Source organism: Enoplosus armatus, chromosome 5 (assembly GCF_043641665.1).
Source record: "Enoplosus armatus isolate fEnoArm2 chromosome 5, fEnoArm2.hap1, whole genome shotgun sequence".
NCBI lineage: Eukaryota > Metazoa > Chordata > Actinopteri > Centrarchiformes > Enoplosidae > Enoplosus > Enoplosus armatus.
The window spans coordinates 20,612,951-20,628,710 of NC_092184.1; the positions used below are offsets into that span (position 1 = coordinate 20,612,951).

At 40.9% G+C, this 15,760-nt stretch overlaps 1 protein-coding gene across 1 annotated transcript; it reads right to left on the reverse strand.

Annotated features, from left to right (window-relative positions):
* Positions 1 to 228: 228 nt before the first annotated feature.
* Positions 229 to 14,104, reverse strand: igsf5b (immunoglobulin superfamily, member 5b). The gene is made up of 9 exons (XM_070906500.1): positions 14,056 to 14,104; positions 11,602 to 11,919; positions 8,351 to 8,478; positions 7,235 to 7,397; positions 6,542 to 6,673; positions 3,065 to 3,089; positions 2,257 to 2,345; positions 1,223 to 1,287; positions 229 to 339 (listed from the first exon to the last, which is right to left on the reverse strand). Exons 1-9 carry the CDS (start codon positions 14,102 to 14,104, stop codon positions 229 to 231), a joined length of 1,080 nt encoding a protein of 359 aa, XP_070762601.1.
* Positions 14,105 to 15,760: the final 1,656 nt, after the last annotated feature.

A 15,760-nucleotide genomic window follows, 5' to 3' on the forward strand; every position in this document is an offset into this window, starting at 1 on the left:
AAGTCAAGAACATTTATTGAATTTTTTTAAGGATACATCAAATGTTAAAGGTAAAGGTGCACATTTAGCTCAAGATCACATAACACTAGCTTCTAGCTTTATAAAAATGGGAAACATAATACCATATAAACACTGGTGAGTGGCCCGCCTGTAAATACTGCACAATAGTGTACATCATTAACATCCTTCCATCATTTGTTATATCAGATAACATAATAATAAACATATTCAAACTGTGGTGATTCTCCTGACATTCTTGGAGCTTTCCTCTGATTGACATGACTGGGTCCAGCTGTCACTGTGCAGAGAGAGGCTGCTGGAGGACACAACATCAGGGACCTGGGGCACAACATCAAATTAAGAGTTTAGTGACAGTGCAGCAATGTAGATGGACAACAATCACAGGAAAGGGCTACTAACTGAGATTCCTGTCCTGAAACTTTTCCTGGAAAACTGCATGTCCAGATCACCCACAGACGTATCTTAGTACCTCCAGATAAGGTAATCCTATTACCAAACCCAACGCACGGGTTCATTACTTCAAAGACAGTGAATAAGAGCTGAACTAGTGACCTCAAGTCAGAGCTGCTCCACAGCAGACGTAATTGGGAAAAGAGGCTACATAAACCTGTCCAGAAGAGTGTAGTTGTCCTTCCTCCATTCATCATTAGACACCAGGATGTTACGCAAGATATCAATAAAGTATGTTATCCAGAATCAATATAACGATCAATTAGTGGATTACAGGCCTAGAAAACCCCCTGAGGCACAATTACCTCATCAACATTGACAAGTTGGAATCATGTTAGAGCAATGACAATATTTACAGGGTATTTTTCTCAATTTGTGTCTCAGTCAGTTCAGTCAGTTTAGTCCATGTGCACCTGTAGATCGTCCCAATATTTAGATGATACACCACGATGATGATGATGATGATGATGATGGAGCCACTTAGAAGTGCCCTGTAAGCTCAAAAACAGAGCCATGACATGCTCTACAAATTTGGATTTACCCAATATGACCAAAAAGCATGTTATTCCACATCCCTGCTTTATGCCATGATGAGTGTATTGAGCTGTCTGGCCAGCAGAGGTGCAACAGTATAGCAGCGCAGCGAGGAGGTGGCAGAAACTCCAGCTGCAGAATGAATGGCTGCATTATTCCTCTGTCCCCCTCTCTCTCTCTGTGTCTCTGTCTCCCAGCTTCTCCTTCTCTATCTTACCTTTCCAAAGCTGACAAGGTCCATCTGGCTACGAGTTTCCATGATTAGATCATTGTAAACTGCATCTGCAGGGTGAAAAACAGCAATTTAGCCTGATCTAACCTTGCAGCCCCTCTGACCAGCTACGGAACACATTGGACTAAAAGCAGACTTCAGCAAAATAGTATGAATGAGGCAATTTAGTGGCTCAGAGGTCTGAGATGTGTACCAAATAAATCCAGCATCCTGAGTTTAAATCCATCTTTTGTTTCTGTCTGAAAAACAGAATTAAAAAGTAAATATAAATATGATCTGCTTGATTTTGACACTTGCATATTATGTGGTTTGTCGCTGCTCAACTGGCCACGAGGTTAAAACTTTATTAACTACTTAAACTTGAAGCCATTTGCAAGTACCTCACTCACCAATAAAAGTGCATTACCAAGCAATCATAATACAACTTTATGTTGATGAATTACTCAACTCATGCATGTTTTAAGAGTCGACTGATTGCATGGAAATGAAAGGAAACCAATATATTCCTGAAACGGTGGGAAAAACATATCCAAAAATCTAAATATGTATAGCATGCATTCAAAAATAGTTGGCAAAAATGTAAAGTATAAATAATTTGTAGTGAAGTAGCTGAAACTAACACACGCAAACACTCTGGAAAGGTTCTTTAATTTGACTGAAGCTATATTCTCTATTACATGTATTGACTTCTATCAGTGACCAATCAGAAGTTAGAAGAAATGTCCCCCATAGAGGTTTCTGAAGATACTGCCATATTTTGAAAGGCAAAAACCTCATCAAGTAAAAAAACAACCTTATTAAAGAAACACTGGGGAAATTTAGTGTAATGCGTTTGTAAAAATCTGACTTACCTGTGCAGTTAGTACAGTAGTAAACTTACTTACTGTAACTTAATGCAGTTTGTGAGATTAAACTGAAATATTTATCTGAACGCTCAGATTTTCAACAGTGTTATTGTGATGGAACAGTTGTAGTTGAGGTTTACAATTATCATGGAGAACTATATGTCCCTCTCTCACCTGTGGGGCCTTCACTAGAGTACGCCGGGTTGACCTTCCCCCCTGTCGCCTCAGCAACCAAGACTCTCCCGCTCACCGATCGGTCGGACCTGCAAATGCCCAAATGAGCGGTCCAATGGAAAAGATAACCTTTAGCTGAGATACGGCAGAGCCACTTTGTCAGAGGCTTTGCTGTTGTGAACAGACAATTTTCTTTTCTCACAAAGCTGCAGTATATCAGGGGGCCCCTGCATTGTTTTAATCATAAAGTGCTTCGACAGATAAAAAAACGAACATCCTCATCATTTTTCACTGCATTTTATTAGACCCAACCAACGTACTCAACTCTCGCTTCAATGTGCTCAATGGAAAAGCTGTAAAATGTATTTCAGCTGCATGGAAAATGCTGACAAATATAGTGAGTAATATATCTGCTTCTCAAATGAGCTAACGACAATTTGAATCTTAATTAAGTTGTTACAAAATGTAATGACTATTTAATGCATGTAATTTCAAATTCATGTCTTCAATTTTCTTTTATAATGGGGAACAATAAAAGCCCATTCGTTCTCGGAAATAAGTTGTACTGACACTCTTGCTGAGTCTTCGTATTAGCTTATGCAAAGTATAAATGGAGCTCAATGCAGCCAGGGCTGTATGTCTCTGCTACTATCACAGATTATAAGCAGCTACTTTCTCCTCACGTCAGTCACTTTCACTTAAGACTTTATCTCAAAGTTATTTTTGTTAGTTTCAAAAGTGAAGAAAAGAAAAGTTGTTTAAAGAAAGGTTGTTTGCCTCATAAAGCAAAAGAGCTCTTCAATCTTACCTTATTGCCTCCTGTGGGCTCGGTTCTGAAAGGTAAAACAAAAAAAAGAGGCATTAAGTTTACAGAACTATCATGAGCTATCAGCCTCTAACTGTATTATTCTCACTGTATTGACCACAGAACCACTGTGCTCGCTCACTGCATCTACAGCAATATGAACGCTGTAAATGTCCCACCGCTTATTAGTTTTGGGTTCTGCACTAATATCATAGCCTCCAGTCCATTTGCAATTCAACAGTGAAAGCTGGAGCTGAGTGTTAATGAGTTTTGTAACATGGCTTCATGGTTGTGTTTGCCAAAGGTCCTCCTGGCCAGGGCGAAAACACAACAATATAACAATGGTGCAGATGGCGCTTGCCTCAGGAGAGATATAAACTGTTCCTTTTTTTACAGGGAGAGAAATTGCCTTTGTCATTATATTTTAAATCCCCGCTGTCATGCTGGCCAAAGTCTTTGAGGGTGACTATATTGGATCCCTTCTATTTTTCCAATAATTACAAAGCATACATTACTCCCCATTGAGGTGGATTACTCAAAGAAGAGCTTAGTGACTTGGAAGCCTGCCACTTCCTCTAACATGTGAAGCATCCTCATGAAGTTAATTTAACTTGCTCAGGGATGTTACATTAAAGCTGTAAGACTGAAGCAAGGACAATGGTGAAGGAGCTATCAGACGTTTCAGGTACGGAATCAGCTGCCGGAGGAGAAAGGTCACACCTGCTATATGATAATCCCTTAGCTCTAAACCATAGCGGTGATTTGCAATGGTCCAGAATCAGTCACGGGGATTACACTGACTTCTAAATGTGTGACTCAGGGCTACTTTTTGTTATCACGCCCAAACAGGCCTCCTCTGCCTCCTTGTGCTATAGAGCAACGGTCTCCTCGGAGACGGCACCCCAGAAACATCTCTGCAGCATCCCTCTTTCCTGGCCAGACTTCTTACAACATCACTCCACTTTACTTCCACAACTTTGCCAAGGTATCGACCTCTCTGTTTGGAGAGGTGACAAGTAGTCCGGCCACATCACAAATATTCTGGGTCGGGTTATGAGCTCTAAAAGAGTTGCAGTAAAACTGTCTCACTGTGTGTTGGTTTTAAACCCTTATTAATGGGCTTTGTAGAATTTCCTGAGCCATGCTGCCTTTGTCACCTTTAGACTTTACAAACAAAAATTCTACGTCTCTCTTAAAGGAATAGTTAATTTTGGGAATTATGCTCAGTGGCTGAGAGTTAGACGAGAAGAGTGATACCACTCTCATGTCTGTCAGTTAAAAATGAAGCTACATATAGCAGCAAATTAGCGTAGCTTAGCACAAAGACTGAAAACAGAGGGTGGTAGCCTGGCTGTTTCTGAAAGTAACAAAATAACAAAACAACACCGGGCTAGCTTTTTCACCCCATTTCCAGTCTGTAATGCTAAGCTAAGCTGATGGCTGTAGCTTCATATTTACCGTACAGATAAGAGAGTGTGTTCAATCTTCTCATCTGAGTCTCGGCAAAAAAGCGGATAAACGTGTTTCCCAAAATGTGTAACTATTCCCTTAAATCTACTGAATACGTTGTGTCCAAAAGCTTAATGCGATACTGTGTTACAGTGGGTTTTGTTCAGTCAAACATACTGACTCATCTGGCTGAAACCAGGTGTGAGTCAGGACCTCATGTTCCCAAAGGCACAATTTCTCCCAGTGTACCAACAGCTGTAATTCTTTTAGCAAACAGGTTGATAGCCTGTCCAAGGTTGCCACATTCCCACCAGACTACTGTCAACTCATTTGGGTTTAGATATAAACCCAGGACCAGGACATGGTCCTTTATTTACCCAAGGGACACTCACTATAATTTTTTTTAACCTATTTTTCCTGTAACACCTTTTTTAAAATCAAACACCAAAGATCACCAGTCATATTAAAGTGGAAATACTGTTTCTTGGCTAATAGATGAACCAAAGTAAATACGCACAAAGTTCAAACTAGATGTTTTTAACAACAACAAACAAAAAAAGAATTTACAAAATAAAAGTGAACAAAGATACATTATGTTTCTGTTCTTCGCTGACTTATTGTTCACGGTGAATGTCTCTAATGTCCTGTTTCTGATACTACTACTACTACTTGTAATGGATGTGATCACAGCTGTGGTGTGGCATTCTATTTCAGTAAAACTTTAGCTTGTGAAAAAGTGATTTTTTAGATTCATTTTTAATAGTTTATCATTTATAGCAAGAAAAAAAGGTATTCAGGGAAATATCAGAAATGTTCCTTTTTCTTTCAGCCTCTGAGTGAGCGTGTCAGTTTGCATGGTGGATTGACAGCAGAGCGAGCAGGCTGAGCCCCAGCAGGGGCGTTACAAGCCAAAGGCAGACAGTGTTTTGTCAGCACTTGTGCTTAGAGTAAAGGTCGGGTTATGCTTGAACAGAACTAGTTAAAACACCGTGTTGTCCGACCACGTCTGGAATCAAAAGTGTTCCGAACAACCACAATGGAAGGAAGCCTGCGGCCCTTGTGTCATGTACCAGGCTGCTGCCTTGCTGTTAGTCAGTGTGACCTTTGATAGAACTATGATGTTACGGCATCATTAAATAATTTGTTTGGCAGTACATCACGTACATCACCCCTGTCCCCCCTGCGTTACATTAACGCACCCACCCCCTACTGGACACTTTATCTGGACACTTTACTTTATTCTGGTCTGTTTGTTATTTATCTTATTTTTATTTTTATTTTTTTATTTTACCTTTTATATTCTACTTATTTGTTATCGAAACAATAGCACCTTCAGACCACGGCAAATTCCTTGTAATGTATGTTACTTGGCAATAAACAGTTTCTGATTCTGATTCTGATTCTGAAAACAAATTATCAACCTACATAGACAATCAAATGTAAATTTCTCTCTTTTGGATTTTTATTTTTTTCACAAAGAAGAGACATATATGTATGTTGTAGCTCTGCTGCCAAATACTGAGCTCTGCTGCTGCCAAATACAGAGCTCCGCCACTGCTACTGCCAAAAAAACAAGCTACTTATTTTCAGTTGGACTTTAAAAACTACACAATCAATTCACTGTAATTACAGGGACAGAAGTATCTTCACACATTCACACTGTTGCTCGAGGGCGCCCCTGCTGTAGGTTGAGGATTAATAGTTATTACTCCCTCCTGTTCGAATTCTCCCACTTGTTCTGGGATTCAAACCTCCAACCCTGCAGTCATACACATACTTCTCTATATTTTGCCCTGCTGCTGTTTCCTGAGAAGAAAAGCTTTCTGCTGACAACTAATGTTCTGCCTTTGTCAGAAAAAATATTGCGTGCCCTTGGTGAAGGCCGGCGCGGGGCAGTGCCGAGTCACAGCATGTAACCGCCTATCTTCTTCATTACACTTTAATCACACTTTCTGTTCTGGAAAAGTGTAGGGGGAGGTGACTTCTTTTTTTTTTCACCTAGAGCAATTTCAGTAAGAGGAAAGTGCCTACTTGCTTGTCTCCTTTGTCTGTACCAGAGGACAGTGCAGGTGCAGAGCAGGAGGAGCAGCAGAAGAGCAGAGAGGGAGGCCGTTACCGCCAGCGGGACTGTGCAGTCATCTTCTTCCTGCAGCACCTCTGCAACTGAGGACAGTGTTTTGGTAAAGAAAATGCTGAAGCAGTGTTGTTACTTTTGCAATTCAATTACAGATTTGCAGACATCGTGTAAAGAAAGCTGTGTTTAATTTCCTGTTTTAATTTGCAGTAGTAGGCACGAGGGTGTTTGCTGAGGGAAGCTGCTCTGAATGGATTTCCAGAAAATGTTACAACTACAACTACAAAAGGAACATTACTGAGATAATAGAGCAGCATTTGTATTTTGAAGCTGTGGGCCTTAGAGAGGTTTGAAACCTCAGCTCCACTTTAGTGGCTGTGATGCAAAACTCATGCAGTGTTGATCTGGCAGCTCCTTTCTGTTCCACTCTGCTCTTAAATAATAATGCTCAGTGATGATTCAAAGGCTTCCCAAAAGACAAAGGGACAGAAAAAAGGGGGGAGAACAAAATTAAACACACAAAGAGAAACACAGAAATGTAGAGACAGAGAACTAAACTAGGACAGAACAAAGAGACTTGACAGACGACTCCCTCTGTGCGTGTATGCATATGTTATTTAATGTACAACATGATGGCTGTGTTATCTCACCCACTGTCAGACCGATGCTGCTCTTCAGTGGTGTGGGGAGGGCAGACACAGAGGCCAGACAATCCACATGAGAGCTCCTCGCTGCCGTCACGTTGAGGTTGCTGGTCACAGTGAAGAGGCCGTTCCCTGACTCACTACTGATGTTGTATTTACCTGGGCTCACCTCCACGCCAATCCCCAGAGAGAGAGAGAATCAGTGTTTTTCATATTCTGATGAGTGATTGGGATGATTTAGCAGAGTTATTCTGTAAATACTCAAAATGTAACTGTATTTAAAGGGAGAGTTGTCCCAAAAATAAATGTACAACTCATTTTTCTTCTTGTGGTGCATTCACAATCTGCTGCGCCTCCGTGAGCATGTTTGTTTTTAAATAGTTTTCCAATGAAGTGTTTTTGTTTACTGTATGAAACTGATGATGACGAGTCCATCTCTGCCAGATTTGTGTCTCCTCTAAAATAAAGGTTTTTGGAGATGACGGATCTGTTTTATCTCTGTTTTAGATTAGCTCAGTTTATAGGTCGCTCCATCCAGTGGCAGATTTCAAAGATCACCTTTGCTCAGAATCCAGTGTATCGATTTTGATAGTTTCACACCAGTGCAATGAAGCTCAATGCCATTTGGTTTATGGTACTTTGCGCCAAACAATTAGACTTGAAAAAAACAGCAACATGTCTGTCCAGATATAATGACAATCCTTAAATCCTGTTTTGACCAGTTGATTCCCTCTGCATTGTGGAGCAAGCACAATTAATGATTGTTATCAGTCTTTAGGCCACTTTCTCCCAACAGAAAGTAACAATTCACCTGCATTTGCACCTTCTGTGGTTCTGCACAAAATTAGAGCCTGTACTGTTTTTGCAGGAGTACTTAAAAAGAAAGTAGTTTTGAGATGAAATGTTCACAAAGTGGTCTGTGAATTAAAGTTATATTATTTAGAAATCGACAAAAAGTTTTGCCCTTTTCTTGCCTCTTTTAAAGCTATAAACCAAATGCAATTCTTTGTTTTTGGCAGCGGTGTATCTTGATCTTGATGAGTGTTTTCTAATATAAAAGCTTTGCTTTGTTCTCAAAAGACCTTTTTGATATAAAGATAATAGTCATGAGGATGTACTTACCTTTTTGTCATTCACCTGCCATTGCAAAGTGGGTCGAGGGAACCATCCTGCTGCTTGGCATTCAAACAGGACTGACTGCCCCTTAAAAGCCAACTTGTCGTCCCCCAAGACTTTCACGCTGCCCTTTTCTGCAATCAGAAGAAACTAGATTCACAAACTTGAATTGTGTACTGTTTTTCTTATTGTGCCTGCACGCATGTGTATGTACTTCTGTATAATTCTATACATGCATGAGGGTGCGTACATTTATGAATACTGACAAAACTGGGCAGAAAATCGATGAATTTCATCAACAGTCTCCTTTGAAATTCATGTAGTTGCATGTACATCTGTACCCAAAGATGAGCATCATCTCTTCAGTCGCCAAGTTCACTTACAAAAGACGGATTTCATTCGTCCCGGGTGATTGATCGCATGTCTCAAAGTCTCAATTGCCTGACGAATGCTTCTCCTCTTTCCCCCTTCATCTCCTTCCCTGCCAGCCAAATAAGCCACTTAAGGCCCTGGGAGATACAGTATCTCATATGTGAAGTCTATTGTCTGGCAGAATGAAAGGCGGTGGATGCAACAGACAATTGCAATAGACAGAAAGATAATTACAGAAGCTTCGGTGCTTTGTCTAAGCGAATGACATGTCTGTGTTGATTTAGGTTCAAATCCTCAGATGTTTTGTACGCGTTATTGGCTGTTCTTTTTCTCCAGGGGCTTTTCATTCGATGCCTGATTTGGTGTCATAAACATCGTACTATCCAATTCTAAAAGCGAACGGTTCTGATAGTGGACTCCCGCTGCTCTTAGAGAATCTCAGCGCCAGTGAATAAAGGTTGGCGAGGAACCAGCAGCCTCATTTGCACTGACTGATGAGGGGCTCTGGGCGATCATGGCTGATTGATACATCTGAATAGAGAAAGGAACGGCATCAGCACTCCCTCCAAAAGCTCCAATCTAAGTGATCCCTGAAATAAGGTTTCATAAGGTTTGTTAATCACTGTAGGGAAACTCTGAAGACTTCGGGCTGCTGTTGCAGGCTGTGTGAGGCGGGGAGCCCTCAGCTAACTCTAATTCTAGTGATTTTTCAGCAGGGGGAAAATTTAGGGTAGCATTTAAAGACTTGTCTGTGTGCAGGATTGGTGTTACATGACCAGTCTATAACACATGCTCTGTATGTGTGGGTGTGAATCTATTCCAATGAGGAGGACCCTATTCCTCTACAGGCCAGTCATCACAGGCATGTTCATGCTTGTTTGATTTACATCAAGGAGTTCTCCTTTTCTGCAGCTCTGGCCTTCACTGCAGATCCTGTTCGTACCCAACATATTGATTTGCTCAAGTAAAAGGTTTATGTGCTGTATTTGCGTGTTGTAAGAGAAATAAGCAGAGAAGGAGTGTGTGCTCATGTTTGCATCATCCTCATATTGGGCAATTAAAGCAGGGAGTGTGGATGATAGCGTACAGAGTCAACCAGCCCGCTGTAGATTTGTGGCTCCATTCCAACAGTATATTTGGAGCTGCAGTACACAAATCACAGGCAGAGTTGCTGACTGTTAACTGGGCGTGCCAGGATGCACAATTAATTCAAAGGCTGTGTCAGGCCATAGTGATGCTCTGCATCCAGACTGGAGGGCCTGATTCACCATACACTACTGTTAATGGCTGCATATGTCAGTGGGGATTTGTGGCCCTGGCAGCAATGGAGGCTCTCTCCATAATATATTGGAGGCGATGGGTCATTGGTTTTGTTTCCTCTCACTTTTTTGCAGAGGGGATGTTTCCATGCAGATTTTGTTTTAGCTGAGCTCTCAGTTCGGTTTGTACAGACTGTAGATGCAAATAAGCTGAATGATAAGGTCAAGAGAAGCACAGTGTCCAAGCAAATCTAGAAGCAGTTTCATAATAAGTTGTCATCTAGTTTGAGTTACAACTGTGCTGTGTCAAGCATCGAGTGGTCAATATCTTCCCAGAGATGCATGTGTCAATTAAATATGGCATTTTTCATCAGGCAATCTTTAAACTAAGGGACCGTACAAAAATGACTGGAGTGGGGGCGAGGTCCCTTCCTTTAATCCATCTTTTCAAGAGGAAAAATAATTAAATATCCTTCTCTGTTCTCCTAGAAAAAGAAAAATTGCACTGCAAAACTGACCTCCTCTCATAATAATTTTTGTACAGTCCCTAATTTGTATGGAAATGAAACTGTTTGTGGCCAATTTAAGTGCAGAAATTGCTCCAACTTGCCTGTTTACAATATTTCTTTGGTTATTACTATCAGGGAAGTCTCACTTGTTAATATGCTGGTTCACACTGCAGTGCTCTCCAGCTTGAGATAACGACACCATCAGAACTGCAGAGAACTACTGATTCTTATCAAGTCCCTACTCTTAACTCTCCCACCCAGTCCTCTCACAGTATACCCCCTTTGGCACAGCATCTGCATAAAAATATACACTAAACAAGGAGAGGAGAGGAGATTGGCTGTAAATCCTGCTCTTCTGCCTGGTCTGACTGGCATTGAGTCCAGCACTTTCCACCTGGTATTTATATCTGAAGGCCAATCAATTCCTATCCCTGACACCACCCACACTGTCATCAACAATGTCACAGAGACCATCAAACATGCCACACGGTCCCAAATGATTCCCCACCCTTGATATACACCGTGATTGATCACTCAGGCGCTAGTTCAGCTGCTTTCACAGAAGGCTGAAAACTTCCATTCTTGAATCCCCACTTCAAACAAATCAAAACAGAGGCACTTAATTCAGATGAGCACCTTGAATGTTGAGGAAAAATACTACATTCTTTGTCTGTGACTCTTTGTGTTCTTTATCTTTTTTTTGTGAGAAGCAACGGCGGTGTGTGGGTGGGCAGAATGAAAGCAGCTGCACAACTTTTGCTTAGTCTCTTCATTTACCTCTTTTTTTACATGCTGCTTTTTGCCTCGTCAAGGTTAAATTCATTGTGTTTCTGCACTCTCTCACGCTGCAATAGTTGCAATTGAGTCTTGCCATCTGCTTGGTTTCCTTTTCTGCTTTGTGCATGTGTGTGTGTGCAGGCTCTTGTTTGCAAATAAGTGAGTATCCCTGAGAGGAGCTGGCTGCACAAAAAGCCTTTGAAATTCTCAGCAGCAGAAATAAACAGTTCCTTGCTGCCTTCCTGCAACAATGAATCAAAGTAACACACACACATACACAAAGTACCTCCTCTGAGTCTCTCTCATACACAAACATAACCTCACATATGAACATACAGACCTTGTACAAACAGGCTTGCTGTTTTCTTATCAAGGCCCTGGAGGTCACAGGTCACTTGTCCCTGGTTGTGCCTCTCTGTGTTCTTCAGGACAAACACCCAGCAGTCTCCTAGGGAGGCACAGCTTTTCTCAGCCGTCACATTAGTGTAGATGGAGGGCAGGACGCCAGTCTCCTTGGAGATGGTGAGAACCGCCCTACCGTTCAGCAGCCACACCATAACGGTCCACTGGGTGTGGGAGGTACTGCAGGTAAGCCGGGACTCCTCACCTTGCAGGACAGTTAGTGTTTCAGGCAACAGTTTCATCTGAGCTCCAACTCCTAAAAGTCAAGAGAGAGACAGACATAAAACACATTTACAAGACCTTCGATCTATCTTGAACTGAGTCTGAAAGTGTTTTGGAAATAAGTGAAAACAAATCAAACCACCAGAGCACCACTTACTAACAAGTACTTTGACAGAAATAGTGGCGCTTATCCGCTTTCTTGTTGAGAGTTAGATGAAAAGATGGATACCACTCTCATATGTGGCTATGGAGCCAGCATCTGGTTAGCTTAGCTTAGCACAAAGACTGGAAACGAGGGAACCAACTAGCTTGACTCTGTCCAAAGGTAACAACATTTGTCTACTAGCACCTCTAAACCTTACTAATTAACACTTAATATCTTGTTTGTTTAAATTAATTTAAACTGATTTTAAGAATGACAAGTTGTGGTTTTACTGAGGTTATGTGCTGGACTATTTCTTGACTGGGTGCAGTGGCTTCCTGGAGTCCGGTCATGAGGTTGCCAGGCAACCAGAAGAGAGTCTGTATTTCCTGTTCCTAACTATTCTTTTAACAAGACCTAATAAGACCAGTAATATTACAAGTAATGTAATATTTGCAATATACAACACCTGAACTACACAGTGTGGCACAGTTTCATTACTGACCTTATCAGAAAATCACTCCAAGTAAGGAAAACATACAAGCAATCTACATTCTAAAGATGCACAGTTAATCACCAGTCAAATGGTACAGTACACTTGAGTGACATTAGGACATGAATGCAAATTCATCAGGATATGAAATAATTTAACTTTTTTGCTATTCAAACTGACTCCTTCGAATATGATCTCAAACTAAATAAAATATACGCAATGTGCATATACAGCAACATCACATTTACAGCAGAAATCAAAATGAAAACATCCTGACAGACTGACATTATTTGAGAAGAGACTTTGCCTTTCGTAGTGGAGGGTTAAGTAGCAGTAAGTAGATTCAGTCACTCAGTTTGTTCAAAGAACAGAAAAACATAACAATTCAGTAGTAGCATTTTGTTTTAGTCTAATTTGAGTCAAGAGTTTTTCTGTGTACAAATCTAAATCTTGCCTTGACAGAGGACCCAGTGTGTGTCACTTTCAAGAGCATTCAAGGCATGGAGAGAGTGAGTAAGAGATGAAAAGAAAGTAGGGATGAAGAAAGAAAGAAAGAAAGAAAGAATGAAAAGCCTTAGAGGGATAAAGAGACAAAGAAAGAGAATGACAGCACAACTCCCTAAATCTGCTTCTTACTGTGGCTGTCCAGATGGAGATGGGTGATTTGGCTGGGTTCATGAATGAGGGCAAATAGGATTTAGGGAAGAAATACTGACAAAAAAGCAGAGTGTAAATGCATCTGTAGCTGTCAGCAACAGGCCACGGCATCATTCTGCAGGGTAAACATTTTAACAGAAACTGCAGACCTTGATAAAGCTACAAGGATTACATGAGGGCTAAAACAGAAGAATAGACTATGAGGAAACATTATTGTTAGGGCCTACTCTTCAGTTACCTATAAACATTATTCAGACACATGCACTCACACACAGACACATCAGTGCACACATCCCCAGTTGAATTCCAGCCCATCTTTGTGGCTTTCTATCGCTGACAAATGAAGGAGAAAAGGGATTTATAGTAATGGCAAACCGTGAAATATGAAATAACAGGTTTACACCACAGTACTCAGGGTGATGTATAACTTGTTTGTTGTGAGCTAACTGCGTTACCGTCTACAGCCAGCATGCGGAATCATAAATTATGCATCCCTTTAGGAAATTAGGTCTGAGAAATATCTAGGCCAGCCTATACAGCTATTTCTTTTCATTGCAATCAGAGAATGGCAGACTAATGAGCATAATTTGTGCGTGCTCCTATTGGGACCATGAACCAGTGACTCTGAAGTCCCCTGGCCACTGCCTACATCTTACTGTTCACTAGATAAGCAGCCATTTTGGAAAAAAAATTAATTATGAAGTGCAGATAGATCATTAGGCCTCCTAATTAGACTGTCTGAGGGTTTAATTGAGGGGTGCTACTATTAAGCACACCATGGCGCCTGAATGTGGCCGTTAATACCAGCACATTACCGGCCTCTGTGACACATCTCCTATCAAACAAGCTGCTGTGTTTGTTTTGAGCTGAACTCTCACCTTGAATCCTGCATGAGAGTAGGAGCACTAACAGCGAAAAGATGTCCATGTTTAGTACGTCGATCCAGTCAATCCATTGTTCAATGCTGAATGGACCTGAAACAAAAAGAATTGAAGTATTCCCCACATGGGAGCACTGTTGATCATAATTTGAAGTTTTTAGACATGCTAGCAACGTGGCTCTAGGGATGGCATCGTCGGTCTGTCGGTTTGTTAGTAAACCACTTCCATTCAGACTGAAATATCTCAGTAACTACTGGATGGATTGCCATGAAATATGGAACACATATCCATGTTGTCCAGGGGATGACTGCTACTAACTTTGGTGATCCCCTGATTTTTCCTCTTGAGCCACCAGCAGATTTGTGATTTTAAATCATCTTCAGATCAAATTTTTAATTTATCAAATACTTTTGTTTATGAAATAACTGCAAAACGAATGACTTTCCCATCAGCCTCAGCTGTGCTTTGTGTTTAGTGCTATTTCCTTTAGCATGCTAACATGCTACACTAAGATGGAGAACATGGTAAACATTATACCTGCTGCACATCAGCATGGTAGCGCTGTTATTGTGAGCATGTTAGCATGCTGAGGTTAACACTTAGCTCAAAGCACCATTATAAAAAGAAAAAATTACAAAACTTATTTTGTTTAAATTATATCTTGTTTTATTAATTCTGAGCTCTGCATTAAAGTAATTTTGAACAACATCAAACTCAGGATTTACTGACACTAAAATGAAGCAATGCAATAAAGTCTAACCAAGCTGAAGAGTTGAAGCAAGTTACAGTAATATAATAGAACTTGAATAAATCTTTGTGTGCGACATGATCATCTGTTTATATGCCACTGATACGGCTGTTTCAGTTAAATTTAACTCAGGTCTGAGTATGACTGTTTGTCTTTTGTATGAGTAACTTGCAGCACTGCACCTGTCTCTCTGCCATTTCTTTCACACACAGCAGAGAGCAGCATCTCCTGAATAAAAGTCCATGTTAAGTGAACAATTAATAACCATAAATCTTGTAACACTGTGTTTGTCTGACTCACCTCAGTCTGGTGTCTCTGTGGATCAGCGGCGACTGTCACACACAGTGGATACATGTCAATGATGCTGCTTCTTCCTCATGTTTGGTGCTCAGCTATGTCACCCAAAACTGTCCCGTTAAATATTACCAAACTCTGAGGGAACTTTGCCCCGTGCTGCACACACATGTAAATATACAGAGTGAGTCAGAGTGCAAACAATGCCCCTTGTAAGCCCCAGGGGCCTTACAAGTAGACCACCGCCCTCTTCAAATGAATGGAGTTGGACACAATGGACGATGTATCTGTATGATAAACATGGCAGATGTACAATGTGATGTTTGGCAGAAGGATGACATGCTTTGATCATTTTTAGTCTCTGGATGGCAATGTCAGTCAGTCTGGTTGTTTAAAACTGAAATATATCAAGTTTTGGATGTTCCCGAGAGGATGAATCCAAATGACTTTTTATGGCCTCCAAGTTGACATTCTTGGCTTTTCGTGAAGTATCTTTTGTGATGGATTGCCAAGAGATTTGGTTCAGACCTTCATGGTTCCCAGATAATGTATTCATTTGACTTTGGTGACTTGGGTGATCCCGACTTTTCCTCTAGCACCACCATGACATTTGTAGCTTTGATTGAAATGCTTCTGCAACTACGGATTACCATTAAATTT